This window comes from Mauremys mutica, chromosome 14 (assembly GCF_020497125.1).
Source record: "Mauremys mutica isolate MM-2020 ecotype Southern chromosome 14, ASM2049712v1, whole genome shotgun sequence".
NCBI lineage: Eukaryota > Metazoa > Chordata > Testudines > Geoemydidae > Mauremys > Mauremys mutica.
Genome location: NC_059085.1, coordinates 3,889,534 through 3,906,194, shown reverse-complemented (window position 1 = coordinate 3,906,194; position 16,661 = coordinate 3,889,534). Strand labels below are relative to the sequence as shown.

The 16,661-nt window shown below is 48.9% G+C and overlaps 1 protein-coding gene across 11 annotated transcripts in view; it reads right to left on the bottom strand.

Annotated features, from left to right (window-relative positions):
- Positions 1–16,661, bottom strand: part of PDPR (pyruvate dehydrogenase phosphatase regulatory subunit) — a 72,815-nt gene that overhangs the window by 15,293 nt on the left and 40,861 nt on the right. For 10 of the 11 annotated variants that reach the window (XM_044987083.1, XM_044987077.1, XM_044987076.1 and 7 more), the window contains 7 exons: positions 15,951–16,106; positions 15,717–15,850; positions 15,123–15,271; positions 13,483–13,595; positions 12,952–13,046; positions 9,545–9,634; positions 8,449–8,631 (listed from right to left, as the gene is read on the bottom strand). In XM_044987083.1, coding sequence (XP_044843018.1) covers positions 8,449–8,631; positions 9,545–9,634; positions 12,952–13,046; positions 13,483–13,595; positions 15,123–15,271; positions 15,717–15,850; positions 15,951–16,106 — 920 coding nt within the window. The remainder of the gene's footprint in view (positions 1–8,448; positions 8,632–9,544; positions 9,635–12,951; positions 13,047–13,482; positions 13,596–15,122; positions 15,272–15,716; positions 15,851–15,950; positions 16,107–16,661) is intronic. The other variant, XM_044987084.1, reaches the window with a different exon arrangement.

Genomic DNA, 16,661 nt, shown 5'->3' with positions numbered 1-16,661 from the left:
GAGGGACCGGGATGGGGGGTGGGAAGGCGGGGTTGAAACAAATTGGAGGTGGTATCCTGGTTTCACGGTGCGTAGTACCCAGATGTCTGAGGTCAGTTGGGACCACGCCGGGAGGAAGTAGGAAAGGCGACTGGAGAAGGGAGGAAAAGGATCCTGTCCAGAAACTGGTACGCCATCCTCAGGCGAACCTTCAAAAGGTAGACTTTGGACCCCCGGAGGTTTGGAGGGACCATGGTTTTGGCCCATCTGGGATCCTGACTGGCGCCTACGCCCACCTCGACCGCGTCGCCTAGAAAAGTCTTGTCTGTGCCTAGGCATGAAGTATGGACGGTAAGGTTGGGGGCGGAAAGGTCTGCGTTGGGTCACGGGAGTATGCATGCCCAACGTGCACATGATGACTCTACTGTCCTTTAAACTTTGGAGCCTGGGGTCCGTCTTCTCTGAGAACAGACCTTTGCCATCAAAGGGCAAGTCCTGGATCGTATACTGTAACTCCGGCGGGAGGTTGGAGACCTGCAGCCAGGAGATGCGCCTCATGGTGATACCGGAGGCCACAGTTCTGGCTGCTGAATCGGCCGCATCTAAGGAGGCCTGAAGGGAGGTTCGAGCCACCTTCTTCCCCTCCTCCAGGAAAGCAGCAAATTCTTGGCGTGAGTCCTGTGGGAGTAGCTCTTGAAATCTGCCGAGCTCCACCCAGGTGTTATGACTGTACCGGCTCAGCAGTGCCTGCTGGTTTGCTACCCGGAGTTGTAGGGCGCCTGCGGAGTATACCTTCCGACCGAGCAGGTCCATTCGCCTAGCCTCTTTAGACTTTGGGGCTGGCGCTTGTTGGCCATGGCGCTCCCTCTCGTTGACCGATTGGACAACTAAGGAGGAGGATGAACGTATAGGTATTCGTACCCCCGAGAGGGTACCATGTATTTACACTCAACACCCTTCGCTGTAGGGGGGATGGAGGCGGGGGACTGCCATAAGGTGTCAGCGTTAGCTTGGATTGTTTTGATAAACGGCAGAGCCACTCTGGTGGGGGTATCTGCGGACAAAACGCTGACTACTGGGTCTTCCACCTCCGGGACCTCCTCTACCTGTAAGTTCATATTTAGTGCAACCCTCCTGAGGAGGTCCTGATGGGCCCTTAGGTCTATCGGTGGTGGACCCGAGGAGGAGGTCCCTGCCACTGCCTCATCTGGCGAGGAAGAGGATGAAGCGCCTGGGACGAGCGGGTCCTGTACGACCTCTTGGTCCGGAACCGGTTCCTGCTCGAGCGGTACCGGGGAATTCGGAGGATGGACCAGCGGGTCATCCAGCTCGGTTGGAGGGGGACGGCTAACTGTGGCCTCAGGCGCTCGGTGCTCCGACGACGTAGCATGAGCGGGAGGCAACGGAACACCTTGGGCCTGGTGGTATGCCCAAGGCGTCCAAAAGCCCCATTGATGAGGAGCTTGGTCTGGATGCCGGGCTTCTTGGAAGACCCCGGCGGGCACATCCGAATCACGCTCCTCAGCGTAGTAGCTGTCCGCTCGGGACGACACCGATGTATGTCTGGAGGGCCAGGGAGGAGCAGAGAGGCCTTGGGCAGATGTGCCAATGGATCTTGTTCCCCTACGCACTGGGGATCGGTGCCGTGAAATGTCTCGGTAGCGAGAGCGAGATCGGGACCTGCGACCGAGCCGGTGCCGGGAGGTCGACCGAGATCTCGAATCCCGGTGTCATGAGTGGCTTTGGGAGGTACGGTGCCTGGAGCGGTACCGGGATCTGGAGCGGTGCCGGGAGTAGCGAGCCGGGGAACGTGTGAATGATCGGTGCCGCGAGTCTGACCGGTGCCGGTGTGACAGAATGGTGCCGGGACTGTGAGCGGCATTGAGATCGGCAATGAGAGTGGGAGCATCGTCGGGACCTGGAGCATCCGTGAGACCGCGATCGTGAGCGGTGCCGGTCTGCTGCGCTGACAGACGGTGGTCTAATCAAGGCTGGCTTGCCAATTGATTGAATCACCCTCACCGGCAGTGCCGGGGGTGGAGGCAATGCCGAGTCTGTCAGGGCGATCAGGTCTTTCGCCGCTGCGAACGCCTCCGGTGTGGATGGTATGGTGAGCTCTACCGCAGCAGGTGCCGGGGAGGTCACCGGTGCCGGACTCGATGGCCTTTGTGGGACCAGAGTCGGCGGTGTCGGCCTAGTCGGTGCCACGGCAGGTGTCGGCACCGGGCGGTCCGACCTAGGCGCACTCTCTGGCCTCGGTGCGGGCTGTGCCGAGGCGGCAGCAGTCTTCGCTCTCTTTCCCCTCGGGGAGAGGGAGCGCCTCGCCGGCACCGAAATCGGGCCCGATGTCCGGTGCCGAGAGGTCTTGGGCAGACTGGTACAGCCCGGTGCCGAGGAGGTGCTTCTAGTCTCCAACTGAGCAGCGCTCGGTGCCGAAGATGGAGGGGTGAGAGCCGCCTCCATGAGGAGCTGTCTAAGTCTTACGTCCCGCTCCTTTTTAGTGCGTGGCTTGAAAGCTCAGCAAATGGGGCACTTAGCAGTTAAGTGCGATTCTCTGAGGCACTTCAAACAGGAGTCGTCTGAATCTCCTGTCGGCATCGGCCTCTGGCAGGCCAAGCATGGCTTGAAACCCAGGAAGCCGGGCATGTGCCCCGGTACCGGGTGCGGGGAAGGGGCTAATCCCCAAACCCCTCTAACTAATACTACTCTAACTATACTATTAACAGTAAATATAACTATACAATATATATAACTAACTATGTACACAATAATGAACGAGAAACTACGAGGAAGCTAGGGAAGTGGAGGTCAGCTAAGCCGCGCTCCACTGTTCCAACGACCGACACGGGCGGTAAGAAGGAACTGAGGGGTGGATGGGTCGGCTGGGGTATATATCCGGTGCCATAGTGGCGCCACTCCAGGGGGCGCCCAACCGACCCACCGAGTGTTGCTAGGGTAAAAGTCTTCCGACAAACGTGCACACGGCGCGCGCACACCTAACTGGAATGGATATGAGCAAGCACTCGAAGAAGAATCAGAATTACCGAGGCACGATCTGTCCATATCTTTGTCAGAACCCTGTGGAGAAGTGGTATCGGAGGAAATGTGTACAGTAAGTCTTGGCCCCATGAGATCATGAACGCATCCCCTAAGGAATGGTTGCCCAGTCCTGCTCTGCAGCAAAATTTGGGACATTTCTTGTTCTTCACAGTCTCGAAGAGTCCAGTGTTGGGTAGCCCCAAATGTGGAATATGTTGCATATGACTGTCTCGTTTACCTCCCATTCGTGATTACAAGGAAATCGTCTGCTTAGTTCGTCCACAGTGGTATTCAGGGCCCCAGGGCTGATGTTGGTAGGTAGGATGTTGTACGTGAGATACCAATTCCAGAGCTTCATAGCTTCTGTGCAGAGTGAGTGATTCCAAGCCCCTTCCTGTCTGTTTACATAAAACATGCAGGTGATGTTGTCTGTCATTATTCGAACATGTTGGTTCTGAATGAATGGGAGGAATTGGTGGCAGGCTGTGGATTATGGTGGTGAGGGTAACCATTTCGAACTTTTGCTTTTTGATGAATTTGTTGAGCTGCCTGAGGTCGAGGAGCGGTCACCATCCCAGTTTTCTTTTCTGTTAAAAAATAATGGGAGTAGAAACCTTTTCCTGTGTGGTGTTCGGGCACGATTTCCACTGCTCCTAACTGAAGCAGATGTTGTACTTCTTGGAGGAGCAGTTGCTCGTGAGAAGGGTCCCTGAAGAGGGACGGGGAGGGGGGATGGGAGGGAGGCAAGGATAGGAAAGGGATGTGTAGTGGGGTGGTCACTCGCTTTGGCCTTAAACAGGGGCGGCTCTAGGAATTTGGCCGCCCCAAGCAATCATGCCTGCGGGAGGTGCTCCGGAACCGCGGGACCAGTGGACTCCCGCAGGCATGACTGCGGAGGGTCCGCTGGTCCCACGGCTCCAGTGGACCTCCCGCAGCTGCGGAGGGTTCGCTGGTCCCGCGGCTCCAATGGAGCATCCGCAGTCATGCCTGCGGGAGGTCCACCCGAGCCGCGGGACCAGGGAACCGTCCACAGTCATGCCTGCGGGAGGTCCGCCAGAGCCGCCTGCCGCCCTACCGGGAAAATGCTGCCCCACGTGCGCGCTTGGCGCGCTGGGGTCTGGAGCCGGCCCTGGCCTTAAAGGGCTTAAAACAGCCCAGGAGAGGGCTGTGGCTGGGAGCAAGCAGTTCCCAGGCTGATTGGGGAAGCAATGGCCACGCCCCAATCAGGGCCCAGCTGGCCCGTATAAGAGGGCAGTGGGCCAGGAGCAGGGACTCTCTCTCTGTCTCTAGAGGGAGAAGGGCCTGGCTGCTGGGAAGCTGAACAGAGTACCTGAGGGGAACAGGGCAAGGGAGCTGGGGAACTCCCGCCCGGAAAAGCCCCAGGCTGCGGCCTTGTCAAAGGCCAGAAAGGTATTAGGGTGCAGCCCAGGGTAGGTAGAGGCAGATGGTCCAAACCCCCCTTGCCTATGAGTGGCTTTTACACTGCAGTCGCCCCAGTGAGTGGGGGCTAGATGGTGACTGACAGTAGCCCAAGACTGAGATGAGGTGGGGATAGTGGCTGGGGGTTCACCTGGGTGGAGAGACTCAGAGAGCGGATGTACTGCCAGGGGGCAGTGCCCAAGGACAAGGGGCACCAGGTCCAGGAGGGATGCAGGGGCCAGCGGCAGCAAGGCACCAGCCTGCAGAGGGTGCTCCGGGTCAAAAGAGCTAATTCCCAGGACGACCGATAGGAGGCGCCGCAGGGGTGAGTCTCACCCCGTTACAGGATGGAATAGCCAATTCTGACAACCTCTATGGACCATTTGTCGGTGGTAACATTCTGCCATTGATAGGAGAATGGGCAGAGGTGGTGTCCAAATATAGGGGCAGGCGGTGTAAGCCCTGAAATAGGAATAGTGTTTTCTAAACCCTCGACCAAGGCTTCAAATTTGCTTTAGTCGGAGGGGGTTGAGATGCTGCTGAAGAGTTGGGACGGCGGCATTGATACCTGGGTCTCTGGCATTGCTGTTGTTGTTGTTGCTGCTCATGTGCTCTCTGATGCTGCTGGGTATACGTGGGGTAGCGTGGACGTTGGTAAGCTTGGTATCAATATTGTCACCTTCTGCTTGTAGGGGGTTTGGATTCCTAGTGACTGGAACGTTGCCCTTGAGTCCTTCATGGAATGAAGTACCTCGTTCGTTGTGGAGGCAAAGAGTTTGTCGCCATCGAAGGGGAGATCCTCAATTGTATTTTGGACCTCCCGAAGAAAGGAAGAGGACGAGAGCCATGAACCTCGGCGCATTACAACTGCTGTGGCAGTGGATCTTGCTGCAGTATTGGCTGTATCAAGGGCAGCCTGAAGAGCAGTACGGGAGATAATTTGTCCCTCAGAAACGATGGATATAAATTGTTGCTTTTTTTCCTCTGGAATGTCTGCAATAAATTCCATGAGTTTACTGTAGTTTTTGTGGTCATATTTTGCCACAACGGCTGTATAATTAGCTATGCGGAATTGTAATGTGGAAGACGCATACACCTTACACCCAAGCAGATCTAATTGCTTACTGTCCTTATTAGATGGGCTGGAGCGGGGAAACTAGTGCTTGTTCTTTTGGTTAACTGCTTCTACTACCAGCGAATTTGGTGCTGGATGAATGAAAAGGAATTCAGAGCCCTTGGAAGGGATAAAGTACTTTCGATCTGCTTGCTTGAAGGTGGGTAGGCTTGCAGCCATGTTTGCCAGATGGCTTTGGCAGGTTCCATGATGGCTGCATTTATAGATAATGGAATCCTGGAAGAAGTAGATGGTTGCAGGATGTCAGTTAGCTCATGTTGTTCAGAAACTTCCTCCAGGTTAATCCTTAGCTCATTGGCAACTCTTTTAAAGAGGTCCTGAATTTTGAAAAATCATCCAAGGACGATCGGAGGAAATATTGCTTCGTCTAGTGTAACTACCGGGTCTATTGGGTTGGAGGAGGTAGACTGTGATTGTTCCTGCAGGTGCGAAGGGACTGCCTGATGTCGTGGCTCAGTGGCAGATGCATCTACTGGTGATACCAAGCAGGTCTTGCCCCTGCCTCTGGTGGCATATCAAGTGATCCCAAGTATAAGGTGCCCATGGAGCCCAATATTGCCATTGAGCTGGAAAGAACATGGGTGGTGCCATCCATGGGTCTGCATACCAGGGGGCGGGATCCTGAGGGTAGGACGAAGTAGTTTTTTTATGACCCATGTTGACTGGAGTCTGTGAATGGAAGATCTGATAGGATGAAAAGTCTCCCTGCAGCAGAGATTCCTCATCACTGGAGAAGTGGAAATTAGCAGGAGAAACCTGTCTGGACTTGTGCGAGTGTCCGGAGAGAAGCAGGTGTCAAGTAGGAGTGACTGAAGAATGGGTGACCCCTGCAGGTCCTTTGAGTGAGTAAATTGTGGTGCTGCAGCGCTGTGTGTGGTGAGGGCTGTGTGAGAGGCATTTGCTGTGCAGGAGGGTTCATCTGCACTGGTGTCCTGAGCCTTATATCACTACCACCAAGTTCAGAGAGTGATGGTACCAGTATAATGAGAGCAGCCTGCGGAGGGTCAGGCAGCCTAATACATGTCGGCAACACACCTTTTGCGGTGCCAAACGGTGCAGTATGAGAGGCAGGCAGCTGGAAGCCCGAAGCCTCGGCACTAGGGTTTGTGCTACCGCTGCAGCAGCAGGCAGGTTTTAGGCGGCGCCGGAGGAGCCCGGCACATCAAAAGTGCTGAGTCAGGGAAATGCCAGAGAGAGGTTGTAGACCTGCCCTGTGAACTTTTGGCTCTTAGTACTTCCCTTACAGGGGAGAGAGGGTGCCGCTTCTTGGAGGATTTTTTTCTCCTTCTTTGAGGTGAGGGGGCAGCCGCGTGCAGAGGAGTCGGCGCCCGGGTCTGAGGCTGGTCCTAAGGACTTCTGCATAAGGAGCAGTTTAAGTCTCAGCTCCCTGTCCTTATGTGCCCTGGATTTAAGTTTACAGCAGTGGGCACATTTTGGGGGATGTGGGATTCCCCCAAGCATTTTATACATTGGGAGTGACCATCGGAGATGGGAATGGCATCGCGGCAGGTGGAGCAGCGCTTAAAGCCTGGGGAGCCAGGCACATCGGAAGCGGCTGCTGCTGACAGGAAAAAAGAAAAGGGGTTGGGGGGCGGGTTAGGTAGAGAAAGGAGATAGGGGAAGTTGTATCTAACTAACTGGAAAGCTAAACTAAGAAGGAAATTATTTTAAACAAGGCGAGCGAAAGTTCTCTGACAAGTCTGCTGAGCACCATCTCAGGCCGGGGACGGCAGAGAAGGAACTGGGGAGACTGGTCGCGCATGCTTACTATTGAGGCACGCTCGGCACGTGGGGCAGGCTCTGCACATGCACTACTGGTATGAATACAGCTGTCAAAATCTCTGAGCGAAGGTGCAGGGGCGCACCAACACCTGGAGTGGAGGACCCACAGGGACATCTCTCGAAGAAGGAGGTGCACTCTTTCTCTCCGCTCTGGTTGTGGAGCATTACGCCACTCTCTGGGGACACTAGCTGCCCTCCTGGTCACATGGTTTGATGGGGTACATATTACTGATATAGTGACAAAAGGGAGCCCAGAACGAAAAGACAAGTCAAACCTTAAAACTCCATATCAATTGGATCAAGTTCCTGGAGTCACTACTTTACCAAGAGGGTTCTTACCCCTGAAAACAGAACAAAAATCAGGCATTCTGCTACCTCTCATGCAACTGAGACCCCAAGTTTTAGCAGCCAGAGAGTGGTTATAACAGGTAAGGATCATCACCAGCACCCAAAATATCACTCCAATCTCAACCTAGCCCTTGCCATAAGAGCAATTTTTTATGGATGATCCCTGCAAAAAAAAAAAAAAAAGGGTTTGGTGCTCAATGCTGTTGAACTGACCTCAAATCTTGTTCCATGGGCAGTGCTGGAGCCATCAATGCAACTGGGCAGAGGGACTGGTAGGAGAAAGCCAAACAATAGGCTGAATCCTGCAAGCAGCTGAGTGCTTGCCACACCCACTGTCCCTATCCAGGTAAAAGGTTCACACTAGGCATAAAGCCAAAAACCCTAGTGCCAAAGGGGTTGCTGGGAGATAGGATCTGCAAACACAGCAGATGCAGAAGAGTTGCATTTCTAATTCTTCACTCACAAGCAGTTGAGATTACTGCCCTAGAGGCTGGAGGGTACAGCATTTGTGTGGTTTCTAGCATCTTTTTAAGATGCAACAGAATCAGTCATTAATACAGAAAAAATATTTTCACACACAAGTTCCCCACTTGCCCATGAAAATATTTGTGTTGGAATCTATCCCGTTAGAGAGCACTCTCTTTTCAGGGCAGTACTGCTTTGCCTTCTTTGTTTCAATCCTATGTATCCTGCCTGTTCTTCTGCAAACACTGCTGAGGGAGCTGGTTCAGCCTCAGACACAGTACCTTGTCCAGTTTCACCCGGAACTCGCGTCCACATTCCAAAGGGGTGGTGAAAGTGTCCAGATCCTGGCCCCAGAAAGCAAAGAACTTTTCAATGCGTAAGCTGCGAAGTGCGTAATAGCCAGCATTCCGGATCCCGTACTTCTGTCCCATGCTCATCAACTCATTGTACACATGCAGAGCATACTGCAGGGAAGAATTAACACATCAGGATTACCAGCACACGCAGCATCAGAGAAGATAAAGGGACAATCTGCCACACCAAGAGGCAGACTCCAGTACCCTGTCTCCGGAGCAATGCTTCACAGGAAAGACTGCACAAGGTACCTGCCCAATTGTGTAATGCTGCACAAAGCAGGGAAACTCCTTCCTGTCTCTTTCAGAGATCAGCTCCCACAGTAAAGACAGATTTGACTACTCTGTTTGAGTTAGTATTACTACAAATAAGGGGCATATAATTATGTACCCATCCTTTAAAAGCCAGCCACAGTATGGGACATTAATTCTATACTTTAGTGACTTGCACAGCCTGACTACAAACTGTAGGAAGGAGTATTTCATTTATTTGTTCTTAAATTTGCCAGCTATTATTTCCATTGAATGGGTCATTATTCCCATAATTGGCTTGGAATAATATTCAACTCCCATAATCTTGGGTTCATATGCTGTAGTTTCCCTACCCCTACCTTCTGTCCCCCAGTTTCATAAGACCCAGACCTTGCACTGAGTGCCCATGACTACATAACAGTATTTGATCTTTTACATGCACTACAAGAACTACAGCAGTATGATTTGGACTCCAAGGGCAGAAAATAGTCCGGCCTGGTAAACCTACCCTTTATACACATGGCTAAGTATTGACTCTAGCAAGCAAACACGTTCAACTGAATGTAAGGCAGCATTAATTTCACTTCCAGAATTCAGAGGTTCTAGCAAAGGCACTTGTATACTTCAGATTACAAAATGCCATTCTCCATGCCAAAAGGGTCAAAGTTAACTATACCCACCCAAGCAGGAAAGAAGCCTATTCATCTTTGTATGGTTAAGATGGAAGTGTTAAGGACTGTACTGACTGGTTAAGGCTTATAAACCAATCTACCTCTATAGGGATGTATAGCATGAATCCAGGTTCTCCTGTGTGTGTCATGCTCATCACACGGATCCCATTAGCATACCCCACGCTCATTTCCTGCAGAAAGGGGGAATTAAAGAGAGAAAAGCAAAGTTCAGACTGGACCATGGCATCTAAGATCCAGAATGAGGTCCCCCCACACACACACACGCACGCACACACACTGCAAATCCCATGGGCTAAACCTTTTCCCCTTCCTCATCTTAGCTCACTTCAAAAGTGAAGTTTAATTCAAACAAGGAGATTTGATCAGTTCTTATTTCTTGAGGCTGCTGGTTTTCAGGGCATTTGCTACTTGCACTAACATATATCTCATTAGGAGAGCCATAAACACTAGTGCCAAAGATGTTGCAAAAACACATGGGAAGAGTTGCATTTCTAATCCTTCACTCACAAGCTGTATGAGAAAGATGCCCACATTCATACCAATCATAAATACTGGCAGAGCTGTGGACATCCACCTCTTGTTTTAAGAAGAGTTTCCTCAGAGGAAGAGAGTGGATCCTGTGGTGGGAAGGAAGAGGCATAATTCATTTTGAGGTTATTTGGGGCCAGGTTCAGTGGAAAAACTGCTTTGTCCATGGGTGCTCTCCAGTCAGATGTATCAGAGAACAAACAATGGACTGTTTCTGTTAGAATGTGGTGTGTTACAGGCCATTACCCTCTGATCCCACTGAGGGTTACCAAAAGAAACTACACCATTTGCTCAAGAAACTCTCTAAAAAGCACAGGAACAAATCTGCACAGAGACACACCCCTAAAACCCCGACCAGGGGTATTCTATCTGCTACCCAAAATCCATAAACCTGGAAATCCTGGACGCCCCATCATCTCAGGCACTGGCACCCTGACAGCAGGACTGTCTGGCTATGTAGACTCTCTCCTCAGGCCCTACACTACCAGCACTCCTAGCTATCTTCGAGACACCACTGACTTCCTGAGGAAACTACAATCCTTTGGTGATCTTCCTGAAAACACCATCCTGGCCACTATGGATGTAGAAACCCTCTAAACCAACATTCCACACAAAGATGGACTGGTGATGGTGTGGCTGATCTGGTTAGGTCCTGTGATGGTGTCGCTGGTGTAGATATGTGGGAAGAGTTGGCATCAAGGTTTATTGCATGGATTGGTTCCTGAGTTAGAGTTACTATGGTACGGTGTGTAATTACTGGTTAGAATATGCTTCAGGTTGGTGGGTTGTCTGTGGGCGAGGACTGGCCTGCCACCCAAGGCCTGTGAAAATGAGGGATCATTGTCCAGGATGGCCAGTATAGCGTAGGGCCTGAGGACAGAGTCTACACAGCCAGACAATCCTGCTGTCAGGGTGCCAATGCCTGAGATGATGGGGCGTCCATGCTTTCCATAGCCACACCATCAACAGTTCATTCACCTGCACGTCCACCAATGTAATATACGCCATCATATGCCAGCAATGCCCCTCTGCTATGTACATCGGCCAAACGGGACAGTCCCTACGTAAAAGGATAAATGGACACAAATCAGATATTAGGAATGGCAATATACAAAATCCTGTAGGAGAACACTTCAATCTCCCTGGACACACAATAGCAGATGTAAAGGTAGCCATCCTGCAGCAAAAAAACTTCAGGACCAGATTTCAAAGAAAAACTGCTGAGCTTCAGTTCATCTGCAAATTTGACACCATCAGCTCAGGATTAAACAGACTGTGAATGGCTTGCCAACTACAGAACCAGTTTCTCCTCCCTTGGTGTTCACACCTCAACTGCTAGAAGAGGGCCTCATCCTCCCTGATTGAACTAACCTTGTTATCTCTAGCCTGATTCTTGCTTGCATATTTATACCTGCCTCTGGAAATTTCCACTACATGCATCCAAAGTGGGTATTCATCCAAGAAATCTCATGCTCCAATGAGTCTGTTACTCTATAAGGTGCCACAGGACTCTTTGCTGCTTTCACCCTATACCAGAAACCTACTGACCGTTATACTTACCTACATGCCTCCAGCTTTCATCCAGACCACATCACACAATCCATTGTCTATAGCCAAGCTCTAAGATACAATCACATTTGCTCCAATCCCTCAGACAGACACAAACACCTACAAGATCTGTATCAAGCACTCTTAAAACTACAATACCCACCTGCTGAAGTGAAGAAACAGATTGACAGAGCTAGAAGAATACCCCGAAGTCACCTACTCCAGGACAAGCCCAACAAAGAAAGTAACAGAATGCCACGAGCCGTCACCTTTAACCCCCAACTAAAACCTCTTCAGTACATCAAGGATCTACAACCTATCCTGAAGGATGATCCCTCACTGACACAGATCTTGGGAGATAGTCCGGTCCTTGCTTACAGACAGCCCCCCAACCTGAAGCAAATACTCACCAGCAACCACACAACAAAAACACTAACCCAGGAACCTATCCTTGCAACAAAGCCCGTTGCTAACTCTGTCCACATATCTATTCAAGGGACACCATCATAGGACATAATCGCATCAGCCACACCATCAGAAGCTCGTTCACCTGCACATCTACCAATGTGATATATGCCATCATGTGCCAGCAATGCCCTTCTGCCATGTACATTGGCCAAACCGGACAGTCTCTACACAAAAGAATAAATGAACACAAATCAGACGTCAAGAATTATAACATTCAAAAACCAGTCGGAGAACACTCCAATCTCCCTGGTCACTCAATTACAGACCTCAAAGTCGCAATTCTCCAACAAAAAACTTCTAAAACAGACTCCAACGAGAAACTGCAGAACTGGAATTAATTTGCAAACTGGACACCATTAAATTAGGCTTGAAAAAAGACTGGGAGTGGATGGGTCATTACACAAAGTAAAAACTATTTCCTCATGCTAATTTTTCCCCTACTGTTACTCACACTTTCTTGTCAACTGTTGGAAATGGGCCATCCTGATTATCACTACAAAAGTTTTTTTTCTCCTGCTGCTAATAGCCCACCTTAATTGATTAGCCTCGTTATAGTTGGTATGGCAACACCCATTTTTTCATGTTCTCTGTGTATATATATATCTTCCTACTGTATTTTCCACTGCACACATCTGATGAAGTAGGTTTTAGCCCACGAAAGCTTATGCTCAAATAAATTTGTTAGTCTAAGGTGCCATAAGTACTCCTGTTCTTTTTGCTGATACAGACTAACACAGCTGCTACTCTGAAAACTGAGATAGCAGTTAGAACTACAGCTGCACAGAATAAAGTCCATTTCAAAGAAGTTCTGCTGTATATTCAGTAAGTTGATTTTAAAGGGAGATAATAAAAATATCCACAATGAGTAGTGATAAGTACCTAGTTCAGTTATCTCAGTAATTCTAAGTATTTGTACTCTCATCTGTAAATGCAAGTCACCCACCTTGCAAAAGAGAGAGGGGAAGTGTTCTGGTGTCATCGGGACATAGGATAATTCTGACAGCACGTCCACTGCACGAGGGCCAATCAGATTGAGAGCTAGATGGAGAAAGGAAAAGGTTTTCTACTACTGAGTAATCAGATGGATGAAGGGGACGGTTCCATCTGGCCGCATGGTTATCTTACTTTTTTCCAGTCTCTGATTTCTGTATCAGTTGTTGCTATGGGCAACAATTACAAAATTTTATAGAGATTCACAGAAACTAGAAACGGAAAAAGATCTTCCAGGGGTCAGCTAAGCTGCTCTCTTGGGAGCCTGTGAGGAAGTGGAAGCGACATCCAAGCTTATGCATATTGGAAGGAACAGTTTGAACTACTCAGACACATTACTGGGTTCTATGTAACCATTCAGGAAAAAGACCTGAGCATCATAGTGGACAGATTACACAACTGATTAGTGTGCAGTGATGGGGGGGGGGGGGGGAGCATGCAGAATTTCAGGGCAATTTCACCTCTGCCTCCAGGCATGTCTTACCGGTATACTTCCAGGTCACATCCTCCAAGAGCAAGTTACTGTCATTAGGCATATGCTTTTTGAGCCAGGCCCAGCAGTGGACTTGCTGGTCAGTAGGAGAAATCATGAAGAAACTAGAATAGAAAATTAAAAGCAGGACAGTGACTGCATGGCCACAAGGTGAACCTATTTTGTTCTGTCTCTGGGGTGCAGCACCAAAACTCACTTCTCTGAACTCTGGAGCCAGGCAGTAATCCCCTCGGCAAACAAGAACAGAGGCAAATTGCTTTACTAAGTCCATGTATAAAGTCACTCTCACAATGGGAAATCCCAGCCTTGGAGTGTTAAGAGTGCTGGTGATTTATTTAGGGAATAGAGGCACAAGAACAGGACTAGAGACAGTGCCAATTGCTAAAGAACATGGGGCATCTCAAATGTCATGACCACAGTGCAAAGAATTAACTATTCACACCTTTTTGCAGCCACCAAGATTCTAGCTACTTCAATAACCAATAAGTGGTTCTACTCCCTGTGTAATTTCCTGTTTCAAGAGAAATGAGTGACAAGCCACCTGTCAGTACACCTTGGGGGGTTATTGGTATCAGTTTCCAAGGAAACAGAACTCAATTTGATACAGTAAAATGAATGTTATTTATATTCATATCTCTGAAGACCTAATACACCTTTATTTGGGTTAATACAAAGTGAATCCCAAAGTGCTTTACTGAGTTAGATAAAACAGCTGAAGAAATGAATAATGGGAGGGAAAACTACGAGGGTTACACAAATGCTTTCACCTGGTATATGAAAACACATGGAGAACTGATGCAATGATGAGATAAAAAGAAACTGTTCCAGATAGCAAGAGCTGCAAAGGAGAAGGTTCTCAAACAAACAATAGGGAGATTATGCAGCAGGACATAAAGAAAGCTTGATGCTGTGAGAAGGGAATGGAGAAGATATAAGCTATGCAAGATAGATTGGAACATATCGATGGAGAGTTTTAAAATTGAGGGAAGCTTTCGACTAGATCCTGAAATGAATGAGAAATCAGTGGAGCTCTCCAAGCACTGGGCCACGTGCTCATGCTACACTGAACATCTATGGGGTGAGGGCAGGCAACAGAAGTTTGCACAGGCTACAGTCTGGAGAGCTGATGATCGGGGAAGTTGTACTACAACATATGTGGAGTTAAATAATCAAGGAGAGAGGAGATGAGGGTTCAGTGCAGTTATTCTGGCACAGCTGCCTAGAATCCAGCATGCGTGCATTCTGTCTTGTATTATATAATTAGGAAAACCTTAACAACAGCTTCAAACAATTGCTGAATAGAATTTACCTTCCCTTTGAGAAGCCTAATATTTCAGACTCTAAACAGACCGGTCACGTCCTTTTAAAAACATAAGCTTATTACTGCACCAACAGAGAAAAGACGGTTTTTCCCCCATGTTGCCTTGTTACAAACAGTCGTTCTCCTGGGTTAGGAAATTAGGACTCTGTGGGGGTGGAGAAATCAGACTTCACTGCAGCAAAGGACTAATAAAAGGGAAAGAAAACGAAGACGCTGACTTATCTGCAATAAGAGGTACTACGGAAACTGAGATTAACGCCAAGAACACAGAGGGACTGACTTAAATAAGGATGCTGCTGTGCAGACTTACCTGCGCTTGTTTAATCGTGCAATGCTGCAGTCATTCTCATACCCTCCTTCTTCATTGAGCATGCCTGTGTGCACAATGTGCCCGACTGGCACATCCAGGTCATTCGAGAAGAGATACTGCAGAACCTCCAGTGCCTGATCCCCTGTGGACTGCAGGGATTGAGATGGAAAGAGAGGATCAGGCCAGCTGGCTGAGCAACGAGCTGCAGGGCAATGCAAACTCATGGAGGCTGTTTTATATAGCACCCACGATTCATCCCACCAAAAGCCTCTCAATTCATAATGGTAATTACACAGATGGCCAAGACTTTTCACATAACACAAGAGTATCCAAGAATTTTCAGAAAGCTAAGTCTATTAATTGTAATTAATCATGTCACAAATACTCTAAATTAAGCCACAAAAGGTAGTACAATTAAATACTAATCATACAACCAGAACGTTACAGGCCTGTGGAAAAAGCCGAAATTAATCATACAGTTCTTCCCCCCATATCTATCCTCAATGGGGCATACAGCATTTTAAGAAAGCAGCAAACAGCCCACAAGAAACAGCATTTGCTAGTCTGTCCCTTTGTCACTCCTTAGGTACTTACACTTATTTCAAACTTGGTAAAAGATGACATATCAATTACACACACAGCCTCCTTACAGCACTTGACCTCTGACCCCACAATGTCAAACCAATCTGGTTTGTAGAAGGTCTTGCTCTGATCCAATGACAATAGATCTATGGAAGGCAAGAATCAAGAGAACAATTTATAAGCTGACTGCAATGATGCACATTAAATCAACAGGAATGCTCGATCCAGAGGAGAATACGATCTCACCTTTCCCTGGTGGGACAAAGTACTTGGGTCTCTCGAATCCATGCTTCTCCATCCATCTGGCTCCCTGAGCATCCAGGCGATCATAGAGAGGGGAAGTACGCAACTGCCTGCCAGTCTGGAAATCCCAACGGGGAACCTTCAGATCATAGATCAGGGCTGTAATGGTCAAGGGTGGCCAAATATAAGCTAAGTTGCTGACACTTCAGCCCAGCTTCCTTATAAAGACTGCCCTTCCTCACAAGTATTCCTTTCTAACAGTTAAAGTGTATCCATTCTGCAGAACTTCTAGAGAGTATATAAGCTAGCAAAATCATAGCTGAAGAAAGAATTCTGGTAGTTAGCTGTTTTGCTGCTGCTTATGGTGCCAAACTTAACTTTTCAGTGCTGTCCCGTTATAGCAAGTATGCCACTTCTGAAGTGCTGTCATTCAAATGTCAGCTCTTCAAAGGACACTGGTGAGTTTGATGCAGTACAGAAGCTGAGATGAGGAGCAGCAGGAAAAGGATTCATAAAATTCCTGAGTGCAAGACTAACTTTATTTCTAGGTTGTCTGCTGGTTATAAGAAACTCTATATTTCTAGATTATGGAACAGCCTTACTCCACTATTACCAATGGGTGGCTGGATTACATATATCTGGAGCCATATCTAGCCTTCTCTCACCGGCCTGCCCCCAAATCCTATGCCATAGCAACTGGGTGCATGTGTCATA